This window comes from Dysidea avara, chromosome 3 (genome assembly GCF_963678975.1).
Source record: "Dysidea avara chromosome 3, odDysAvar1.4, whole genome shotgun sequence".
NCBI lineage: Eukaryota > Metazoa > Porifera > Demospongiae > Dictyoceratida > Dysideidae > Dysidea > Dysidea avara.
Genome location: NC_089274.1, coordinates 17,942,878 through 17,963,946, shown reverse-complemented (window position 1 = coordinate 17,963,946; position 21,069 = coordinate 17,942,878). Strand labels below are relative to the sequence as shown.

Genomic DNA, 21,069 nt, shown 5'->3' with positions numbered 1-21,069 from the left:
TAATGACGTAACACTATTTCTGGAGTAATCTGATAAAATCCATCGAGCAGCTCTTCTTTGCACCTTTTCTAACTTATAAATGTCAGTGTTATAATACGGATCCCAAACTGGGGCGGCATATTCCATAATTGGTCGAACCAATGTTAAATACGCTGTTCTTTTAGTATCAGATGGGCAGTTGTTTAGGTTTCGTTTAATAAAATTTAGCACTTTGGTTGCTCTGTTACTTACTGTTTGTATATGTGATGACCATGACATAGTGTTATCAATCGCTACACCTAAGTATGTATGGCACTTCTTTATATCGACATTATGACCTGATAAGGTATACGTATATTGTATGGGGTTCAGGGAACGAGTACACCTCAGCACAGCACATTTCTCAACATTTATTTTCATTTGCCATTTGTGAGTCCATTCACATATTTTATGTAAGTCTTCCTGTAACTGTTTTGAATCTTGCGGTGTTGTAACAGTCTTGTAAATAACACAGTCATCAGCAAACAATCGAACTGAAGATGTAATGTTTTCATTTATGTCATTAATATATACAAGAAACATAAGGGGGCCTAGTACAGTACCCTGTGGTACCCCAGACTTAACATTTGTTGTGCTAGATGATTCTCCATCAACAATTACCCTTTGATATCGTTTGGTTAGCCAGGAAGAGATCCATTGAAGAAGAGGCCCTCGTATACCATAGAATTTTAATTTATGGTGGCAGTAGGTCATAGATAGTATATACAGCCCTACTCTCTATGAGTAGGTCCTGTTTCTATCATAACCAGTCTCTTTATTGAGTCCTGGGCAGACATGGTCCTGGAGGACAGAAAGGATAGCTCAGCGAATTTAGTGAACACCGTGGCGCCATAGATACAGTATACCAACAGGGATTGGAAACGGAGACTCGCGCACAAACATATCCGTGTCTTGCATGACGTAAAGAGCGCACCGTCACTAGGGCTTTCATCCGTAGCTAGTAATGGCGAGTGGAATTGTCCGTAGTTTTATAAGTAGTTTTGTGACGAAGCGGAAGAATTTCCCGGATGGAGAGTGGTAGAAAGTTTTTCGAAGCATTTTTGTACCATATAATAATTAGCGATTCCGGAATTCCGTAAATTTTGCGTAAACTTTTCTCCGTGAATCTTCCATTGGAGAGTTGGCACAATCGATTCGCTGCTGTACGAGTGATTGATCAAACAATTGTATCGTTTCTAGGGTTTCTGGGGGCAAGAAATACGATGGTGCAGTTAGTTTTCTGCTACAAATATGTTTGTGTGGAGTTTTATGCCAATTATAAGATTATTTTGCAATATAGCCACCACAATGTTATGTTCTCTTAGCAAGAAACGACCCATCACATGTTAGTTACACCAAGGTGAGCATTTTTGTCCATGTAGGTTTCAATATAACTATGCTAAAAGTCAGCAAATTTGCACCACAAATAGCTCATCTCTTTGATGCACCATTTTGGTAGCTGTCAAGGAGCTGTACATTAAGAGAAAAAATAATCATATAAGCAGCTATAAATCAACAGTACAACTCCTTGCTTTGCATGCACATTGTATTTTTGAGTGGAGGTGACTGGTATAGAGTGGTTGCACTTCGCCATGTGTATACTGTTTTGCCATCTGCAAGATGCTAAATGCATGCAACTATTTAGTGGCTTTCTATGGGGGTGACCTTTATTCAGAGGGTCTTACAAGTAAGGTTACACTGTGGTCCATGTATTAAGGTATTTACAACAGAAAGCAGAAGATCAAAATGTCATTGCAAAGCTCACTTATAAACATTTGTTCAATTGTGCCATTTTTGGGACTATTTTCAATGGAAAGATATGGAGAAAATTTTACTTATTTTCAAGGACAAAATTGCTTATAACTCCACCATCCTATGACAGATTTTTAAAAACTAAGTGTTTATGAGATCCTCAGAGAGTACTGCACAAGGCTATGCTAAATAAAAACTATTTCCATAAAGTTTGAAATTCTCCCGGAATCGCTACGGCATATTACGAACGGAGACGCTTCAATGGACGCTTTTGACGAATTCAGCGAAGAGCTAGTGATGTCAATTAAGGAAATATTCGAAAATTTGAGGGAGTACAAGTCCACCTCCACAAAGAAAGAGAAACTCTGGTGTGAATTCCACCGTAAAAGACTCCACACGTTGCATGATATTTGGAAGCGCTTTTGCAGGAGTTTAGACATCCCATGCAGCCAGCTCATACAATCCACATGTACCCTTCATGCCAACTTGTCTACACAACACATTCAACAGAGCTGGCACCATCTTTATATAACACAATTTAAAGCTCAGTATATTAGTGACCAACTGATAATGTGCATGCTCATTGCTATAATAGTACAACAAATACTGAATAGCTAACATTAATTTTGCAACACCACACAAGATAACAAAACGTAAAGGAAGAAAAGCAAACAAACAAATATAACCAGTTACCAAGTCACATTCAAATATATTCCAGTATATGTATGTGCAGAACAATCCAAGTGTTCAGATAGTGAACTTGAAGCCATGTCGTCAATACATTAACACGGAAGTATCATTTATCAGAAGATATTGGTAGTGAATCTTGAGCTGTGCTTCTCACATCAGTGCACTGTTCTTTTTTGTCCTTATGGTAAACAACTCTCAGATTCTTCAGTGCTAATGGTGGTTATTCAGCAATATTGTGTATAGGTATGGATTCCATCTTTGTACCTCCCATTTCCTGTAGGATTGGTTTCAGAACAATCTAATATTCACGTTACACTCTACTAATGTACTAGTAACTGATGACATGGTATATTGGTACACAAAGTTACTGATGTGTCCTCCAAAATAACACAAGTGTAAACTGTAAAATTATTAAAATGTCCAGTATGGTAACACGAATAGTAATTTCAATAAGCTATTTACACGGCACTAACAATGTAAACACCAGAAAATATAAAACTTTTCTAACTGCTCTTACTGGCAGGCTTGCAAAATAACACAACTGCTAGAAGCGCTGTTGGGTTACATTAAGCTTACCACAGAAGTGAGCGTCAATGGTCGTTTCAAATCACTCGTGTACTAGAACACGCACAGGTAATTTCGCCCTCGAATAGAACAGCAATTAGCCCAATTGTCGCAACGCTTAGGCTGTAATTCTTCTACAACGTGCACAAAAGTGGCTTCTAACGAATTCGCGCTGCACTGGTATCTATGGTGACGGTCACTCGCGCTCGAGACACGGATGGTATTTCACGTCTGTTACGTCATATTGGGAATTTGTACAGAGATATCACGTGAGTTACTTCCGTTTCCAATCCCTGTTGGTATACTGTATCTATGGTGGCGCATAGTAATGCGGGCGGTCAGTCTACTCCCGGCTGCGGATTGGGTCCTTGGCGACCTCGTTACTTGCAAATCTTTGCGAAGCCGATTGTCTTCTTGATCGTGCTGAATATCTACTGTTTAGTGGAGGGAGCTATTGTATCTGGTAAGGTGATACAGAATATCGTATATTGTGGTATAAGGAAATGCGCCGGACATGGTTTCAGCATCATCACGCCTGATCATGAGGTCCTGCTGCTTAACAATAATAGCATTTGGAGAATATGCTTTGATATTTGCAAGGTACAGCTACAGGATTTTTTATTCTGTTAGCTAAGAGACCTGTACATAGAGGCACAAATCACATACTTTGTGGATTCATAACAAAATTCCAGTCATACAAGCAAGAACATTGCTAGGATTCTTCAGTGGATAAACATCCTTCAGGAATGATCACCTTGGCTCTGCCTTGGTGATTATTACATCACCTTCAGGATAATGCTTATTCAAGAAGAATCCTAGCACTGAGCCTATTATGACTTGTGTAACTCTGTCATCTACAGGGCCGGTGGAAGCTCTTAGTGGCTGGTCAGGCAACAAGCCAGGTTTTGGTTCAGGGATTGTGATGAGTGTGCGAAGCACAACGAGTGACTGTGCCGCGAAGCATGCCCCTCTAGGGGGGTCTGGGGGCATGCCCCCCCAGGAAAATTTTGAATTTTTAGTGTTTGTAAACCACATTCTGAAGCAATTTTAGCACTTTACAAGAGTTGATTTTAAGATATTGCTTCATACATACACTGACTTTTGTAACTTCCCTAGCTGTCACACTACCTTTCTGTATGTTGTAAAGTCTAATTTCGTTTATAGAATTGATCAAGTTTTTACAGGCTTTGCCTTCTTACCTGTACCCCCATAATAATAACCTACCTTTCAGCAGAGCTGGAAGAACGTCCACCTCACTGGTCATCACGTGCTTCGATCATTAGACGCACGAATATAATAGAGGATAAGCAAGTGGTAACGTGAAGTCGGTTGCACATCCTTTTACTGCATTAAAGGTTAGAATGGTTGGTGTCTGTCTAGAAACATATAAATTAGTGTATGTCATGACGACGTAACTACTATACGGAGCTACCTTATTAGTGTGTAGCTATATTAGCTTAGCTAGGCATGCGCTCACATGACTGGCTTGGGCTGTGAAAATCTGCTACGGCAGTGACCGTAGTGCTTACACCGGCCCTGATCTACTAGTATAGGTAAGACATGGAGTGCTAGGATTCTTCAGTGGTTAAGGTATGGTGAATTAGTCACCAAGCTTAAGGTGATCATTATTACATGAGGTGATCATTTCTGAAAGGTGTTATTCCACTGAAGAATTCTAGTAATGCTACTGACATGCCTTATTTTTGGAATTTTGTTAGGAATCACATGATATGCAGTTGGTTTGTCAAAGTTTGTTGCTAGGTGTCCAGAATAAGAACCCTGCAAATATCAAACATTCTTCGAGTGCCATTGTTTAATTAAAGCAACCTTAAAATTCCTTTTTCCATATTTACTAGTGCATGACATTAATTGACTATTCCTTTGACTTGATTGCCTTCCTTTGACTTGATTGCCTTCCTTTGACTTGATTGTCTCAATTCACTGTGCTGGCCTAGTCTCACTGATCGTCATAACTATCTGTCTGTGTCAACACTGTATGATATCCTCAACAACAGAACATCTCTTAACTTTTATAATTACTATCGCTGTAATACTTCCTGCACCAGAGTCCATGAACTGTCTATTGTACCTTTACTATTTTCTATCAACAGTCACCGTTATTCTTTTTTTAGGGAATACTGTATTTTTGTGGAATACTTTATCATTTGATACACTCACTATTAAATCTGTAAATTATTTTCGTCGCTCCATTTATCATCTTTTTGTACGTAGCTTTTTAAGTCTCTGTGTGTTTTGCTTATTGTAATTATTGTTTCTTTTCTTTGTAGTGTACTTTTGTGTTGTTATTCTTTGTCCTTGTAGTGGCAAGGCAGTACTGAATCTCTTGAATCAGGTCCTATGGCTCCTGCCTCGCCTTGTCTCTCCAATGGACCTTAGCTCCATGCACAGGCTGAGGCTGTGGAAACCACTCAACCGACAGACACACACTAATTCTGTACACAAGATTTTGTAGTCTTGTCAAATACTCTAATAAAACAGTCACCATATGCAACACTATTAAAATCCTCCATTGAGTATGAAAACTTACATCAGTAGCACCATCCCAAGGGCACATTTATCATACAGTACAATAGTACTGCATAGTAAAGATGATTACAGGGTGGGCGCGGCTGGTGATAAAACATCACCCAAAAACTTGCCTTGATTTTTCTTCATAATGACATGACAGTATTGGTTGGATAGAGTCAAGCACACTTCTCTTGTTTGTTTCATCATATCCGGACTGGTAGCATTCTTTCCTTCGTGACTTTCTTTGTGTTTCTTCACATGATATGTCAAGCAAACCACATAATATAGCTATACATGTAATACCATGTAAATATAGTTAGTGAGTGAACCTTGTGTTAAGCTAGATAACTTGATAAACTTCTAAGTGAGTACATGCAGTTTAGCAATATGTGGTGCATTATACTTTTAACTAATCGGCAAAAATTTGCTGACTACTTGCATATACACATATACATGTACATTGTTCCTACTCTACAGTGTAGTCCTAATTTTTCTTATACTTGTACTTATGTAGCCTGCAAGAATTTATTTTTTTTGCAAAATAGTTATTTTATCGTTAAACCTGTGACTATCACTATTCACTGTGCTGGTCATGCACTGTTGTACATGCCCCATTTGTAGATTGCTCCATTTATAGATTGCCCCGTTGGTAGTTGTACTTGGTTATATGTGCCCTGGGCCTAGTTATACAACCAAGTACTAAGAATAATACGAAACGCGGTTAAAATTCCGTCATAAATAAATAATTAATGTTTGAGAAAACTACGAGGCCTAGAGACATGAACTAACCGGGGATAGATTCGCCTGTGAATGAAGGCACAAACGTATAATCGTCGCTCCTGTTTGTGCTGATGACTTGACCATACGTGTAATTCTATATAACGCCCAGTACCACGCCCTTGCTTAATTACTTACATATTGCGCGAAGAAGATTAGTGATGCCCGTGCAGGAGAGCCAGAAGCCACTTGTGTAAACAAGAAGATTACAAGTAAGTTTTTATGTTTGTAACATCTCAAGTCTCCATGCCAGCTGCCAGTGGATTCATTCACGTAAATAAACAATACAAGAAAACATTAAACTGACATATGCCACGCTCTTTACAATAAGCTTACAGTTACATATAAAATACAAGTAAACAATTTTGTCTTGTGCAGCTGGCATGGCGAACTTTCTTTGTGTTGGTGTCAGGCAATTCAATACGTGCTTAATCTTTTTTGCCTTCACCTGGCGTAGCTACTAGGCTCTAGTGGCTTGGCTGTCTTCCTTTATCTGGTTCATCTGGCTTGCATACGCCTACAGCATTGTGTAGCTTAGTCTGGCGGTGCCCGCCCCTTCGCATGGAGTAAGGGTCTGGTATGCTTAGTATCACCGAGTTGTACCGGATTACCAAAAACTGGTGCAACCAATCAAATCGTAGAAAACATAATCAGTGCATTTTTCAATGTTGACGTAAAAGATCGGTCACCATGAGTATTATTAACGATATTGAATCTGAAGCGAGCTTGTTAGGTTATCGTAGAGTGAAGGATGAACAGCTGCGAGTGGTTACCAATGTGGTAAGCGGGAAAGACGTATTCGCAGTGCTACCAACTGTTATGGCAAAAGCCTTTGTTTTGCTCTATTACCCGGCGTGTTTAACCATTTGATGGGAGTACCGATGTCCATTGTGGTTGTACTGAGTCCATTGATCGCCATCATGAAAGATCAGGTTAGACTAAAAGTTTTAACTCACTGCATGGGTAGAACAGGCATGGCACGCAGCCATTTTTTATGTTGATTTGCATACCAGTTTCGTATACCCCCATACAGTTAGTACTGCAAGTGCTTTGTTCTGTACTGTATACAAAAATGTTGTATATATGTGTAATGACACAAATGTTATTGTTGTAACACTCAATTTTCATCAATAAAATGATCGTCTTTCCTTTGTTATACAGGTTACACGTTTCTCTTCACAAGGAGTTCCAGCAGCCTTCATATCAGGAGACCAAGATGATGGGGATGTTATTCAGGGAGTGATTGATGGCCACTATAGGATCGTGTTTTTTACACCTGAGATATTACTGTTAACCAGACGATGGCAAGGGCTATTATCATCTCCTGTATATGCAGAGCACTTGCGTGTCTTGGTCATAGATGAGGCACACACAGTTAAAAAGTGGGGTGAAACTTTTCGTCAGACAATGCTGCGTATTCATGAAGTACGATCTTTGGTGCCAGCATCAGTACGCATGCTAGCTCTGACTGCCACTGCTACTACAGCCGTTCGGGAAGATGTCAGCAAGATTTTGGGAATGAGGAACCCTTTAATTGTGGCTGTGTCACCTTGCAAACCTAATATGATTTATTATGTTAGAAAAAGTGACAGTATAGAAGAGGCATTTTTCACAATGGCTGATAAACTACGTAGGTTGAGATACAGGTTCCCTAGAACGATAATTTATTGCCAAAAACATAGTTACTGTGGCAAGTTATATCAATACTTTAAAAAGGTGATGGGTAATGAGTTCAATGAACCTTTGGATGCACCTGATCTACCACAATTTAGACTTGTAGGTATGTTCCACAGCTGTACTTATCCATGGATAAAAGACACCATACTGAAGATGTTTTGTGCACCATTATGTCTCCGAGTAGTCTTAGCAACTGTGGCATTTGGAATGGGTGTGGATTGTCAAGATGTAACACAAGTAATCCACTTGGGACCACCAGAGAGCACTGACTCTTACATACAGGAAACAGGACTTTCAGGAAGAAGTCACTTGCACTGTTAATGCAAGTCAAGGAAATGACAATCCACGACATGGATACAAGCATAAAGCAGTATATGGTTAACACTGACCAGTGTTGACGCCAAATTCTTTTTGAAGCCTACGAAGGGTATAGCTACAATGCAAGTACTCCATGCACATGCTGTGATGTATGTGTCAAAACTTGTCGTTGTACACATTGTGAAACTGTCAATGAATTATTTTGTGTTTAATGCACTCTAAATGTACCTGTGTCACTTAAAATACCGCTTCTTTATGTGATCTTTCAACCACTTCTTGACTTTTTTTCTAGGCTGTAAGCGTAGGATGCATCTTGGCTTAGGAAAGGTTTTGTATGTTCTGCCATCAATAAATTCAAAAACTTGATGTGTCTTCAGTTCTTTTATTATAGTGTTCAATTCCCTTTTACAAGAGGGTGGACGATGAACTTCACTAGTATTATCCAAATGATTATCTTTATCAAACTGGGAAAGCATATTATGCAGAGTCCCCAGAGCTTTTGAAGATCTAACTATCGCCTCTTCAGTTTTATTTGCACCAATACCTTTGATTATGTCCTTCAAAAGCCGGTTAAGATGTTCTTGGTGCAAATCTAAAGGAATGTTTTGTCCCCTAATTCCGTGGGTGTTGACAAATCAACACCACAATAGCTGTTCAGCTTGGAGAGGAGGCAAATCAAAATAGTACTGACATAACATGTTGAATGCTTCATAACAATAGTTTTTTCTTCCAGAGTTTCTGAACACGGAGCAAGTAACACCAGCATTCTAGAACTCTCTCACCATCCCCCTCTTTAATAGCATCTTTAAAATTCAAATAAAAACATCCAATACTCATAAAATGCCTGGTGTAATCATACACATAATCACTAGTATTGGTTGGTGTTGGTGGGTTAAGTGAAAAGTCAACATATTCAGCAACAAACAATTTGCTAACTTCCATCAAAACTTCCTTTCTTTCTTCATCAGTTTTAGTCCATAGCAACTCAGGGGATGCAATTATGGCACTATCTGGTTCGCTATCAATACTGGACATGTGCAACAAATGCAGAGCTCCTTGTATTACGTAAGCAGTTATCACAATTTCTAAAAAATCATCTACTGCATTAAAATTGGACTTTGGATTCTTCGGGACATTTTTGTAATTAATCAGATTTTTAAACTGATACAGGGTACCATGTTCTCCTTCAGACTGCTCTTTATAAAAATACTTCCATATAACCTGCAAATTTACATAACATATAGCATTATAATCCATGTTAGCAAGCTTACTTCAGCCAACACAACTCTGGCATGCCAATCCTCGACCACAGGGATCAGACCTTCCATTCTTTTGGACACTGAACAACCATCAGCCATTGCTACTTGAGATCCACGTGCTCGAGCAACAGTCAATTGGTCTCCACCAAAGAGAATTGGGTGGCACTCAGTTTTCACAACTTGTACTACATCACTGATGCTTGGCACCAACACATCTGCTGTGTGCTCAACAATTGGCACATACTGGTGCATATGGTTAACAATTTTGATCATCTCATCGCCTTTGTTTTCGTTAAGTAATAAAACACCCAACGGCACCTGCAAGACACATAGTATTGTAGTACTGTATGTCCAAGTTGAGCTGAGTTCCCAAACACACAACTCATTGATGGATTTACACAAGTTCTTGAAATTTGGCTTAATTGCAGTACTGATAGACCCACCAAAACTATTTCAATTGCAGTACTGATAGACCCACTAAAATTATTTCAATTTTTCCACTCCAAAACGAGACAACATTATTTCTGAACAATAAATTTTAGCCATGTATTTCTTAAGCCAGTAAAGTCCATAGTCTGTTACGACCCTTTCCTCAACTTATGACGGAACTAAACTGTACGTGCCTGCTTTTGGCACTATTATTGTCACCACTATTCCATTTTTTTTCATTTTTAGCTGCTTTCTCAAGGCTCAGCTCAACATGTACATACTTACACACTATAGCATAATTATAGACAATTATTATACTGCTTACCACTTCTGATTTCAAACTCATCTCCTCATAATGTTTGTGGTCCTTGTGCCATGTAGCAACATCAGCTACAGCAAACTTAAAGAGTGGTATGTTTGCTGCTAGAATGCGTGACACAATCACAGAAAAATCTGAGAGCAATGTATGATCAGTATTAGTGTTGGGTAATAACTCCTTAGCTATTTTTGATGAGTTGTTATGGCACAATTGTTTTGGGACTGTCTCCAACTCACTAAAATCGATCCTGTCACGGACTGCTAAAAACTGGAAATAGTGGAGCGACTGATTGTGAAGATGTGCACCAGCACGCATATACCTACTCTTAATAGAAATGTCTATGTTGTCCCCCATAAGTTTGTAATTGTTGATGGGATTGACAGTTCTTTCATCAACGGTGGCAGCATCAGGAACCCCAAAAATCAGAACTGTATCATCATTGGTGGGATCCCTAGAATTTGTTTCTTCATTTCTGGTAGCAGTGCAAATGGGATCCGTAGAAATCAGAGCTGTTTCATCATCCCTGGTTGTAGCGCTACTGCAAATGTGATCCGTAGAAATCAGAACTGTTTCATCACCCCTGGTAGTAGTAGTGCTACTGAAAACGAGATCCGTAGAAATCAGAACTGTTTCATCACCCCTGGTAGTAGTGCTACTGCAAATGGGATCCGTAGAAATCAGAACTGTTTCATCACCCCTGGTAGTAGCAGTGCTACTGAAAATGAGATCCACAGAAATCAGAACTGTTTCATTACCCCTGGTAGTACTAGTGCTACTGCAAATGGGATCCGTAGAAATCAGAACTGTTTCGAACTCTTCATTAGTAAATGGAGAACATAAAGATTCATCAATTGCCAATTCTGGTGCGTCATCTTGTGAACCAACTGAAATATCATCAAAGTCACACACTTCGTTATCAGTTAAAATAGAATATGTTGGTCCTTCTGATTGGTCTGAATCACAGTCTGATTCATCAGAACTACTGGAGAACACACATGTTCCAGGCATATCACACATTTCTGCAATGGCATCCACCTAAAGAAACAATGATATGAATGACACCATAATTATATAAAAGTTAAGATTTAGCCAATTGTTAAACAGTTTATGATATTGTGGCTATTCCAATTGAATTTGCCCTACTAAGGCATACAGAAATACTTGGGTCACGTAACAATATAATTGTTGAGGCTTATGCAAACTACCATACATACTTCTTGTTGGTCTTCTAATGTGGTAGCCAAAGCTTTTCTCCACTTCAGTACTTGATTATCAAAATCCTCTCCTAATGATTTGACCAGTGTTACTGTCACTTGGTGAGACAAACAAAGATTGAGCCTTTGCAGACGTTGAAATACCTGTTGAATTATAGCGGACTAGCTAAAGCAAACAAGCCACCAGAATACCTGTTTGCTAGCATGACCACTGTAAAGAATTAGGGAGATGATTCTTTGCACCAAACTCATTTTGAAGTATCTGTGTTTAGTGATGATAGCTATACACATACCAATCACTGCATTGGTATTGATCCTCTGGCCCTTGGTGCTTGTACAAACTTTCAAAATGTACAATAAAACTGGGGCTTTCGATTCCAATTCTGACATCAGGAAAACTGGTTCAGAGCCTCATTGGTTTTCTGGTACAGCATATTACTTTCTTTAGTAGAACATAAGGCTTTCAACTCAGATTTAATCAGTCTGGCTAACTGCTCCAAAAGAAACCTTCTGGTAATTGTGTCTTTTATGCACTCCAGTGAAACAAGATAAATGATTTTACAGATATTGTATATTGGGAATGATTCATGGAAGAAAATATTCGTGAATAGTCTATCCTTTCCTCATTCACGAGAGAACATTCACAATTTATTGTGGGCACACGCCTACAACTAGTCAGTTGATGGGCACATACTTGACTGTTAAATTGTTACTGTAACATGTTGACTGTGACAAGGGTGTGGATGACTGATTTTCAGCAAAGAAGCGAGTGACATTCATAATACTGAGCAGATAATAGGCATGCCATAGTGAATCAACTTAAGTATTTGCCCCATTTCTCTTGAGTAACACTGGCTTTCTTCCACTGTCACTTAATGACGTTTGCATCTCTGTTTGAATTGCATGGCGTTGTGCATGATTGAGGCTAGCCGTGTAGCAGTTAGCATGATGCAAAACTCAACCTCGCTACGATGATGCTTACGCCCCACATGATTGTTGTGCGATTTGAACACTACTACAAAGTACAAACTACAGATATCCGTATTATCCGGATATCCGGATAATAGTTTACTATCCAGATAGTGATTTGATTCCATCAGGATAATTTCTAATAATTTGAAGCAATTTTATGTTAATGTTTCCTTGATCCAGTTAAACATTATTACAAACTTACTTAATCTTCATTTAAGTATTATGTTTTATTCTAAAGTACTAGTAAAACAAACATGTTCACAACAAAATATACAATGCTTTTATAGCAAGTGATGATGTCACTATCCGTAGGATATCTGGAAAGATTTTGTTCAGGATATCCGGATAGTAAAAACTACTATCCGTTTCAGCCCTACTACAAACCTCAGTATAACTATTCCCACTTGCCATATGAAGGCTGAACTAAGGTATCAAATTGTACAAGAGTTCTGTGCAAGTAATTACTTTTTTAAAAGTTACAGCTATATGTCTGCTAAAGGAATGAGAAGTTTCAAAAAGTTAGTTTTCTACGATAGACATAATTATAATAATGAAAAATATGCTTCATGAATTTGCAAATTTCACAAGCTTTTTCTTCCACAAATCATTCCCAATAATTATATGGTAAACCATTTGTGTACCCTAAACTTTACCTTTGGCATTAGGAAGCTTCACTGTAAATGTATGTATGTACATAGGTATGTATGTATGCATATATGTATGTATCTATGTACATACATACATATGTATATATATATATATGTGTGTGTATGTATGTTTGTATTTTGTATGTACATATTATTACACATTGAGGTATCATTTACCGTAGGATTGACTTCTGTTGTCCTTTCATCACTGGAGACAAGATATAAATTTTCTGGTGTCCAGCTTGGAATGATATCAGGTACTTTTGACATTACTGTATTAGTGACAGTGATTTTTATCAGCTACTTTGGTGGGAACAGCCACAAGCCCAAGTGGTTGGGAGCTGGTGTATTCATACAGGGAATTGGAGCACTATTGTTTGCATCTCCACAGTTTATTACTGGTGATTATAATGTTGGGAAAGATGCCAATCTGACACTTGAGGAATGCAGGGATGAGAGTGACTTCTCCCCAGAGTGTGGGGAGTCAGATAATATCTACTTTTTATTTATTCTTTCAATCATTGCAATTGCTCTTGGAGCTGCTCCACTCTTCACAATAGGAGTTTCTTACATTGATGATATTGTTCATCCTAAACGTGCTCCCATTTGGCTTGGTATATTCTATACTTGTGCAGTGGTAGGGCCAACACTGGGATTTGGAATTGGAGGTGGTTTTCTTACAGTTTATGTTGACCCTTGGAGAGAGACCACCCTTGAAGAATCTGATCCAGGTTGGGTGGGCGCTTGGTGGATAGGTTATATTATTTGTGGAATAATCTCGTTATTGATAAGTATTCCTTTCTTTATGTTTCCTGAGAAGTATCCAGACACTGATTTTATACAAGAAGAATGAATTAAGCAAATGTCTATTAAATATAAGAGAGAAATAAGTAAAGAAGACCTAAACATTAAATTTCACTTTAAAGAGCTTCCACATCAGTTGGTTAGTTTGCTGTTTAATGTGCCATTTATGTGTGTGTCAATATCATTTGCTCTTCAATCATTAGTAGTGGCTGGACTAGTTTCATTTGCACCTAAATATCTTGAGACACAATTTGGTCTCTCTGCTTCTGCTGCTAGTTTAGTAAGTGGAGCAGTTGGTATACCATCTGCTGGAGTAGGAATCATGTTGGGTAAGTTGTTTGTTATTTGACACTATAACTATCTATTTAACTCTAGGTGCCCTTCTGGTGTTCTTCATAAAACCAAAGACTAAAATGCTGACTCTATATTATGCAGTGTTGGGTTTTATAGGAACCTTTTTCATGGCTGCATTCTTCTTGAGGTGTTCAACACATGACATAGCTGGTGTAACAGTCCCTTATCCCAACAGGTAGTAGACTGTAATGTGTGATGATGTGTACATGTTTTTCTATGATCTATGTAGTACACTATTTGATGATCAGACTCTTAATGCTACTTGCAACAGTCATTGTGACTGTAAATCAACTATATTTGAACCAGTGTGTTCTGATGGGATCACCTATTTCTCTCCCTGTCGAGCTGGTTGTGACAAGTACTATTTTAATGGTGATAGAGATGTGAGTGATAATTGAACAATGATAAACCCTAATGAAAAAAAACGAGAAGTCACGATTGTTAAGTACTGGCTGAATGCAAAGGAAATCCTGGATCCCAGGCTGTGTGGCTCCTGAGGCACTTGCCTAGACTGCAAGCTGTCTGTAGATCAAGTCTCCACCTGGTTTGGGATTTTTTCTGCATTCAGCATAGTTTTCAGGTTCATGTTTCTGACTCCCTGTACCACAGGTTAACTTGTTACCTCACCGCAGGTCCCTAGAGGGATAGTTGAACAATGATAAGCTTTAAAATTGACTGAGACACTCACAGATCTCTGCACTATGATACCTCTTGTGTATGCATTATACACATGCATGTATACTGGTGACAACAGCTGTTACTATACAACCTTGCATGTATATACATGACAAAGTTTCCAATTGAAGGAACCAACTGTATAGCTCTAGCAAGCTATATGATGTTGTATTTTTCTATCATTGATTCTTTCATTAATAATAGAATTAGGAGTTATTGGTTTGAATGTAATTATAGGAACCAAGATTTGAGAATTGCACATGTGGTGGTACTGATACCGCAGAGGAAGGATACTGTGATGGGAACTGTGTAATGCTTGGACCGTTTTTGATTGCAATCGCACTGGCACTCATTACCAACATGTCAACTCAAATTCCCAATACAGTGGTTGCTTTAAGGTTTGTGAAATATCATAGTTTGTGTGATCAAAATTAGTTCCCAACCATGCACATTTAGTTGAAAGACTCTAACACAACAACAGTTAAATTCTAGTACAACAATCAGGGGATTTTTATAAACTAGATGTATATCTAGTAGAATAACCAGCCTATGATTAGGGCAAGTGCCACACTAGTGAGGGTCTTGAAAACATTCCGTATTTCTTTGTATGGTCGATGTTGCAAAGATTTCCTTTTATTTACTTGTATGATCACTAAATGTTTACAGTAATCATGTTGCTAAACTTCCTTATTGGCTTTTACGGTCATCATTGTTATGATAAGCATGTTGCAATGTTAGCTTTTATTCAGCTTGTTTCCACAGGAATGCTCAACTCACGAATGTTTACTTTTGTGAGAATTTCCCATTTATTACAATTCACTATATTTTTGTGCAAAAATTCATGATAGCATAGATACAGTAGCTAACCACTGAACGTCATGCATAACTTGCCACATATTAACTTTCAACTGAAGTATCAAAAATGTACAATACTATCAGGACACATGATAGTGTGTCTTTTGGTTAATTACAGCTAGTGTGGACATGTGACAGACAAGTGTGTATTTTATAGGAACCAAGAAAATGCTATTTTCACACAATCGTAGCTCAATAGTGCATGAATGGAAATTAACCAGTTTTGCTGTGGAAACTCCCTCAGGGTAGGGCACCTCCTATTCCAAATTTTCCCAGTCATCACTGAGATATGCGCCTTCAAAGTATTTTTCTTCATCTTCTGCTGCTTTTTTTCTTCTTTTTGCTCCACTTGGTATAACTTGCGCATGCTTTAGTTGATTGACTTCAAATTTGGATGGCAGTAAGAACATAATGCAGCACATTTACAGCCAAATTTTCATAGAGAGAGATCGAACTAAGAACAACAGAATTAAGAGCAATTTTGAAAATTGCAAAAGCAATTTGTTGTCACACCTACAGGGTAATCCGCTTGATAGAATAACTTGAAAATCGGTCTGTACATGAAGTTACTATCATAGTGCAAATCTTTTGTGATTTGAAAGTACTGAGAGTATTAGCTAAGGAGATATAAAGCAAAATCAAACATGCTGAAAAAAAAAGTGCGATCAAGATACTCCAATAGAACAGTCCCTGAGATGTAAAACATTGGAAAAAAAATTCTCCAGGTTTCGAACCAGGAACCTCCACACCTATATACCCAAGCCCTTACCATTCTGCTACCACTACTGTCAGTTGCTCACCTCATTTAATTTCTACCATATAAATGAAAGTTCTGGTTTAGTACACTAGAATGATAACTCGTTCTATCAGTGGAAATTCTGAAACATTTTGTATGTGTTATATTGAAGTGCTCAGAAAAAATGTGTGCTCTATTAGAGTACTACAAAAATTGTGAAAAGTGTGTTGTGTGGCCAAGTACAGCCAGTGCGGGCGGGGCAACATATACTGGTTTTTTGGAACCAAGAAAATGCCGTTTTCATGTATCCGGCCATATATCGATAGTGCTTGAAGGAATTAATCATTTCTGCTGTGGAAACTTCCTCAGGGTAGGGAATCTTCCATGAGTCGAATCTGCCCAGCTATCTTCCGTGCCTTCGTAAATACATATAGGCTAGCCATGCAGTCTTCAACAATCAGTTCCTGTAGTAAAGGGGGGAAAAGTTCAAAGGTGAGTTAAAAGGAAGTGTCAAGGCCAATCATAAAGGCTGGCTTTGGAACTTGCAATTACATAAAGAAGTAATATCCGCACGAAAACAGCCAAGCTGTGAAAAAGGTGCAGCCTTAAAAAGTCTGGGTAAAAAAAGTTCTAACATTAACATCATTGCAGCCATTTCTTGGCCGCCACTTTTGATTTCACAACTTTTTTTACCCAGGTTTTTTAAGGCCACACCTTTTTTCACAGCTTGGCTGTTTGTGCAGATTTCTACCACTGCACTAATAAGGTTGTGGAGGCTGAAATACTCTAACAGAGCAGTCATTTGTGATTTATCTGGCTATGCCTAGATAATGAGACAGATATTGTAACTTTTCCACTTGTAGACACACACTGTTATCCTGTTACCACCTGTTGGCACAAGCACATCAATACTAAGCATAAATTATTATTCTTAGCATGATCATATTAAGCTAGTTAGACTAGCATAAAATTTCTTTAGGTAAAGGAGTCAAATTTTTGTCTACAAAAGTAAGGCAATTACAGTAGTCATTTAAGTTTTAATACTACAAGAAGTAGACATATTATGTCTTTCTTTGACGATTTCAATTTCAGCAATCAATAAACTCCTTTTTTATGTGTATTCCTATACAGTGGAACCTAGATTATCCGAACACCGATTAACCAAACTCTCAATTATCCAAACACCAAATCAACTGCTCAATTAGGGTATTTTGTCAAAAAGTGTATGCTTTACTAGAGTAGTTGAGCAAAGCTCTGTATGTAAATGTATGGAAGTTTGATTTTACATACTATTCGATTATATGAACACCCTTTTCCCCCCAATTAGTTCAGATAATCGAGGTTTTACTGTATAACATTTATGTATATATAGCTTAGCAGCTGCTATACTCACATGATAGTTGTCTACACACTTAGGCTCACCCCATGATGCTGTTAATGTCTGTCTGGGATATATCTAAGTAATAGGCTGCCTGGCCTTATTAGTGAGGTCATGAAGTACATGTTGAAGTAATGTGTTGTGTGATATAGAATACTTTGATGATTATTGTACACCTTTTAATCATGATGCAATAAATTATCATGATAATATAAATCAGCATGAAACCATGGTAACAAATTACTGACAAATGTAGCACTTGTACATGAAAATTAGCAATACAACACAATGTAAATTAAGAAGTTGCTATTGCAGAAAATAAGTTATGCTGTACTGCCTTAAACATTTGTGACCGAGTCTGACAAAATATAGCCGGAAAATACATGTGTTCACTTAATATTATGTATCTCCATTTCTGTGCACTATATAACAATTCTGTAAGTTTCGGGAACAACTCCATAAATATCTACATAGGTGGTGAAATATTTAAATAGTTATGTCCACAGGAAAAGTTATTGAATTTCAATCTTTGAAATATAAGACTAATTTTGTCAGACCAGGTCACATTTCAGTAAACACTGTATAAAAGTGCAACACCATTATGCATCACTGTATGGTAGTTATCACCTGTCACAGCACTTTGAGACTCCCACACACTAGGATAATATAAATTTATCACTATACACAGAATTATCGATATATGTGACCCGCTGAGTGAAGACCCTGACTTGTTTGCATAATTCTGTTGTTGAGATAAATGCCATTGAAATGCAAAAATGCATGCTACATAGATAATTTTACGCATGTTTTAATCACTTTAATGAACAATGAAGGAAGACTCAAATTGAAATATCTATTATACCAATGGGTAAGAATATCTTTGTTTTGTTTCTGTGCAATGAAGCAAGCGTGAGTTATGTGTATTTAGTTATGTTATGATAAAACGTAACCTTATCGTTGCTGTTTCTAGACCTCCTTGTTTAATAGCATGGGTGTATTTAGGCCAAAACTATACTTTGATGATGAATGCCCCAGTTAATGGCAAATAGAATGACAAAAGTCCTAGCCCTGCGCTTGAAATTTATGATTGATCAAACAAGTACACTGTACAGATCGTTTGTTTAGCTCATCCCAGCCCATTGGCTTTTCCCTCTAGACAACAAACAAGTCATAAAATGAAGTTAGAAGAAATGCAAACAAGTCAGGTTTTTACTCAGCAGGTCACATATTGCTTATCACTAGAGAAAAGTGGTCTCATATAAAAGGTGGTTACTTTGGACTGTATCAAATAATTATATTTCTGCATTCTGTTTTTACAGTTTGTGTTTCTTTGACAATTTCTAGTGAAGTACAGTCATCATACAAAATGATCACAACTAGTAGTTGTCGTTCTTCATGGTGTAATGTGGTGTAGATTATATCTCTGTAGATGTACGTCAGATGAGCAAAGAACTCTAGCCTTGGGAGTATAGTCTGTGTTATTTCGTGTGTTGGGTGGTATTCCTGGTCCCATCATAGTTGGTGCACTATTTGATGCATCATGTTTGTACTGGCAAGAAGAATGTGGAGACAGGGGAAACTGTTGGGTGTATGACAATAATAATTTAAGTCTTCGAACGTTTGGTGTGTCTCTTGGAGTGAGAATCATGTCTTTGATGTTTGCATTTTGTGCTTGGATATTTTTTGACGTTACATTCTGTAACCATAACAAAGTGAAAGAACAGGAAAATGATGGTGAAGAAATGACAACTATATAAATGAGAACCCTCAACTAATACAAGAATTCATGAACTATTGATAATAGCAACTACTTATTAAGTTGCTGCTATTTATTTCCTGCACAATCTATGTGCCTTGTATTATAATTTCTGTATGTGTGTTCTGTAACTACATTGCACAATAATGCATTTATAATTGAATAGTGACATATTTTTGTAATAACTAGGTGAATGCATAGTATTAAAGGGGTAAGCCTACTTTAGTCTTTTTGTGTGTTTGCTTGCAAGGATAGTGATGATTTATAGTTTACAAACATTCTACAGTGTACCTATTCTCAACTGCTACAATAGTTTGTGATACAATAGGAAGCCCAGTGGAGGACCCCCTCCCCCATGCACTCACACAAAGGAATTTCTATGCACAAGATACTCTAATAGAGCAGTCGGACAAATACTCTAATAGAACAGTCACTGTATGTAACACTTCAGAATCCTTCACTGAGTATGAAAACTTGCATCTGCAGCATCAACCCATTGGCACACTTAGTGGCCTGCTAGGAATTCTTTGCAAATTAAATTCACTTTGTATATCATTCTCTATGATGATTTACTTTTGGCTCATGGAACTTATGACTGTCACTGATATCTACATGTATAGATCACTTAGAAAGTATGATTTAGATATTTGTGCATAAACTTTTAGTCCTGAAACAAGTAAAATGCCTATATATAGCTCCTGGAAGGGAGGAAGGCTTATTGGGATGGAGACAAATTACATGTCAAGCACAAAAACACTACTGCTGTGTGATCCAATTACTAGTAAAACACCAAATGGTGGGTTACATGGGTAAACCACTAGCTATTTCGTGCCCTACAAACCAAAGATTGAGCACATTTGAAGCTATCACTTAACAGTTTGGTTTATAAACACCGTTCTGCACATAACAAATGTCCATACAAGTGGTAGCTGGAATGTATGCAGAACAGGGCTGTACAGATATGCAAACAATTATGAGTTTGATCATGTGTCACAGTGTTTTACCGAACTCAATCGGTTGCCATTTAGGAAGCTCATTCAATATCAGGCTACTTGTTTAATGTATTGTCAATACCACCATTCTAAATGCATTCCACTGTCACCTCCAGTTAAATTTGGTCATTGTCATTCTGAATATGACACCAGAGTAAAAGACTATTTTAATAACCCCGAAAGTTTTCACCTCACTTTCTCTCAAAAATACTTCTGTGCTAGAGCCTCCCATTGGTGGAATGCTATATCATCCACTTTTCATTCGATTATCAAGGACCTCCATTACCAGTAATTCCGTCATGATTACCATTCAATGATTGATTGTAATAGTAGTATTTGTTGTTGTATTCAATT

General features: G+C 37.8%; 1 protein-coding gene and 1 pseudogene across 1 annotated transcript; one reads left to right on the top strand and one right to left on the bottom strand.

The window, feature by feature from the left end:
- Positions 1 to 716: 716 nt before the first annotated feature.
- Positions 717 to 19,904, top strand: LOC136249860 (solute carrier organic anion transporter family member 4C1-like; annotated as a pseudogene).
- On the bottom strand, positions 8,325 to 10,740 carry LOC136251588 (uncharacterized). Its single transcript, XM_066044049.1, has 4 exons — positions 10,339 to 10,740; positions 9,597 to 9,902; positions 9,108 to 9,546; positions 8,325 to 8,425 (listed from the first exon to the last, which is right to left on the bottom strand). Exons 1-4 carry the CDS (start codon positions 10,684 to 10,686, stop codon positions 8,325 to 8,327), a joined length of 1,194 nt encoding a protein of 397 aa, XP_065900121.1. The 5' UTR covers positions 10,687 to 10,740.
- Positions 19,905 to 21,069: the final 1,165 nt, after the last annotated feature.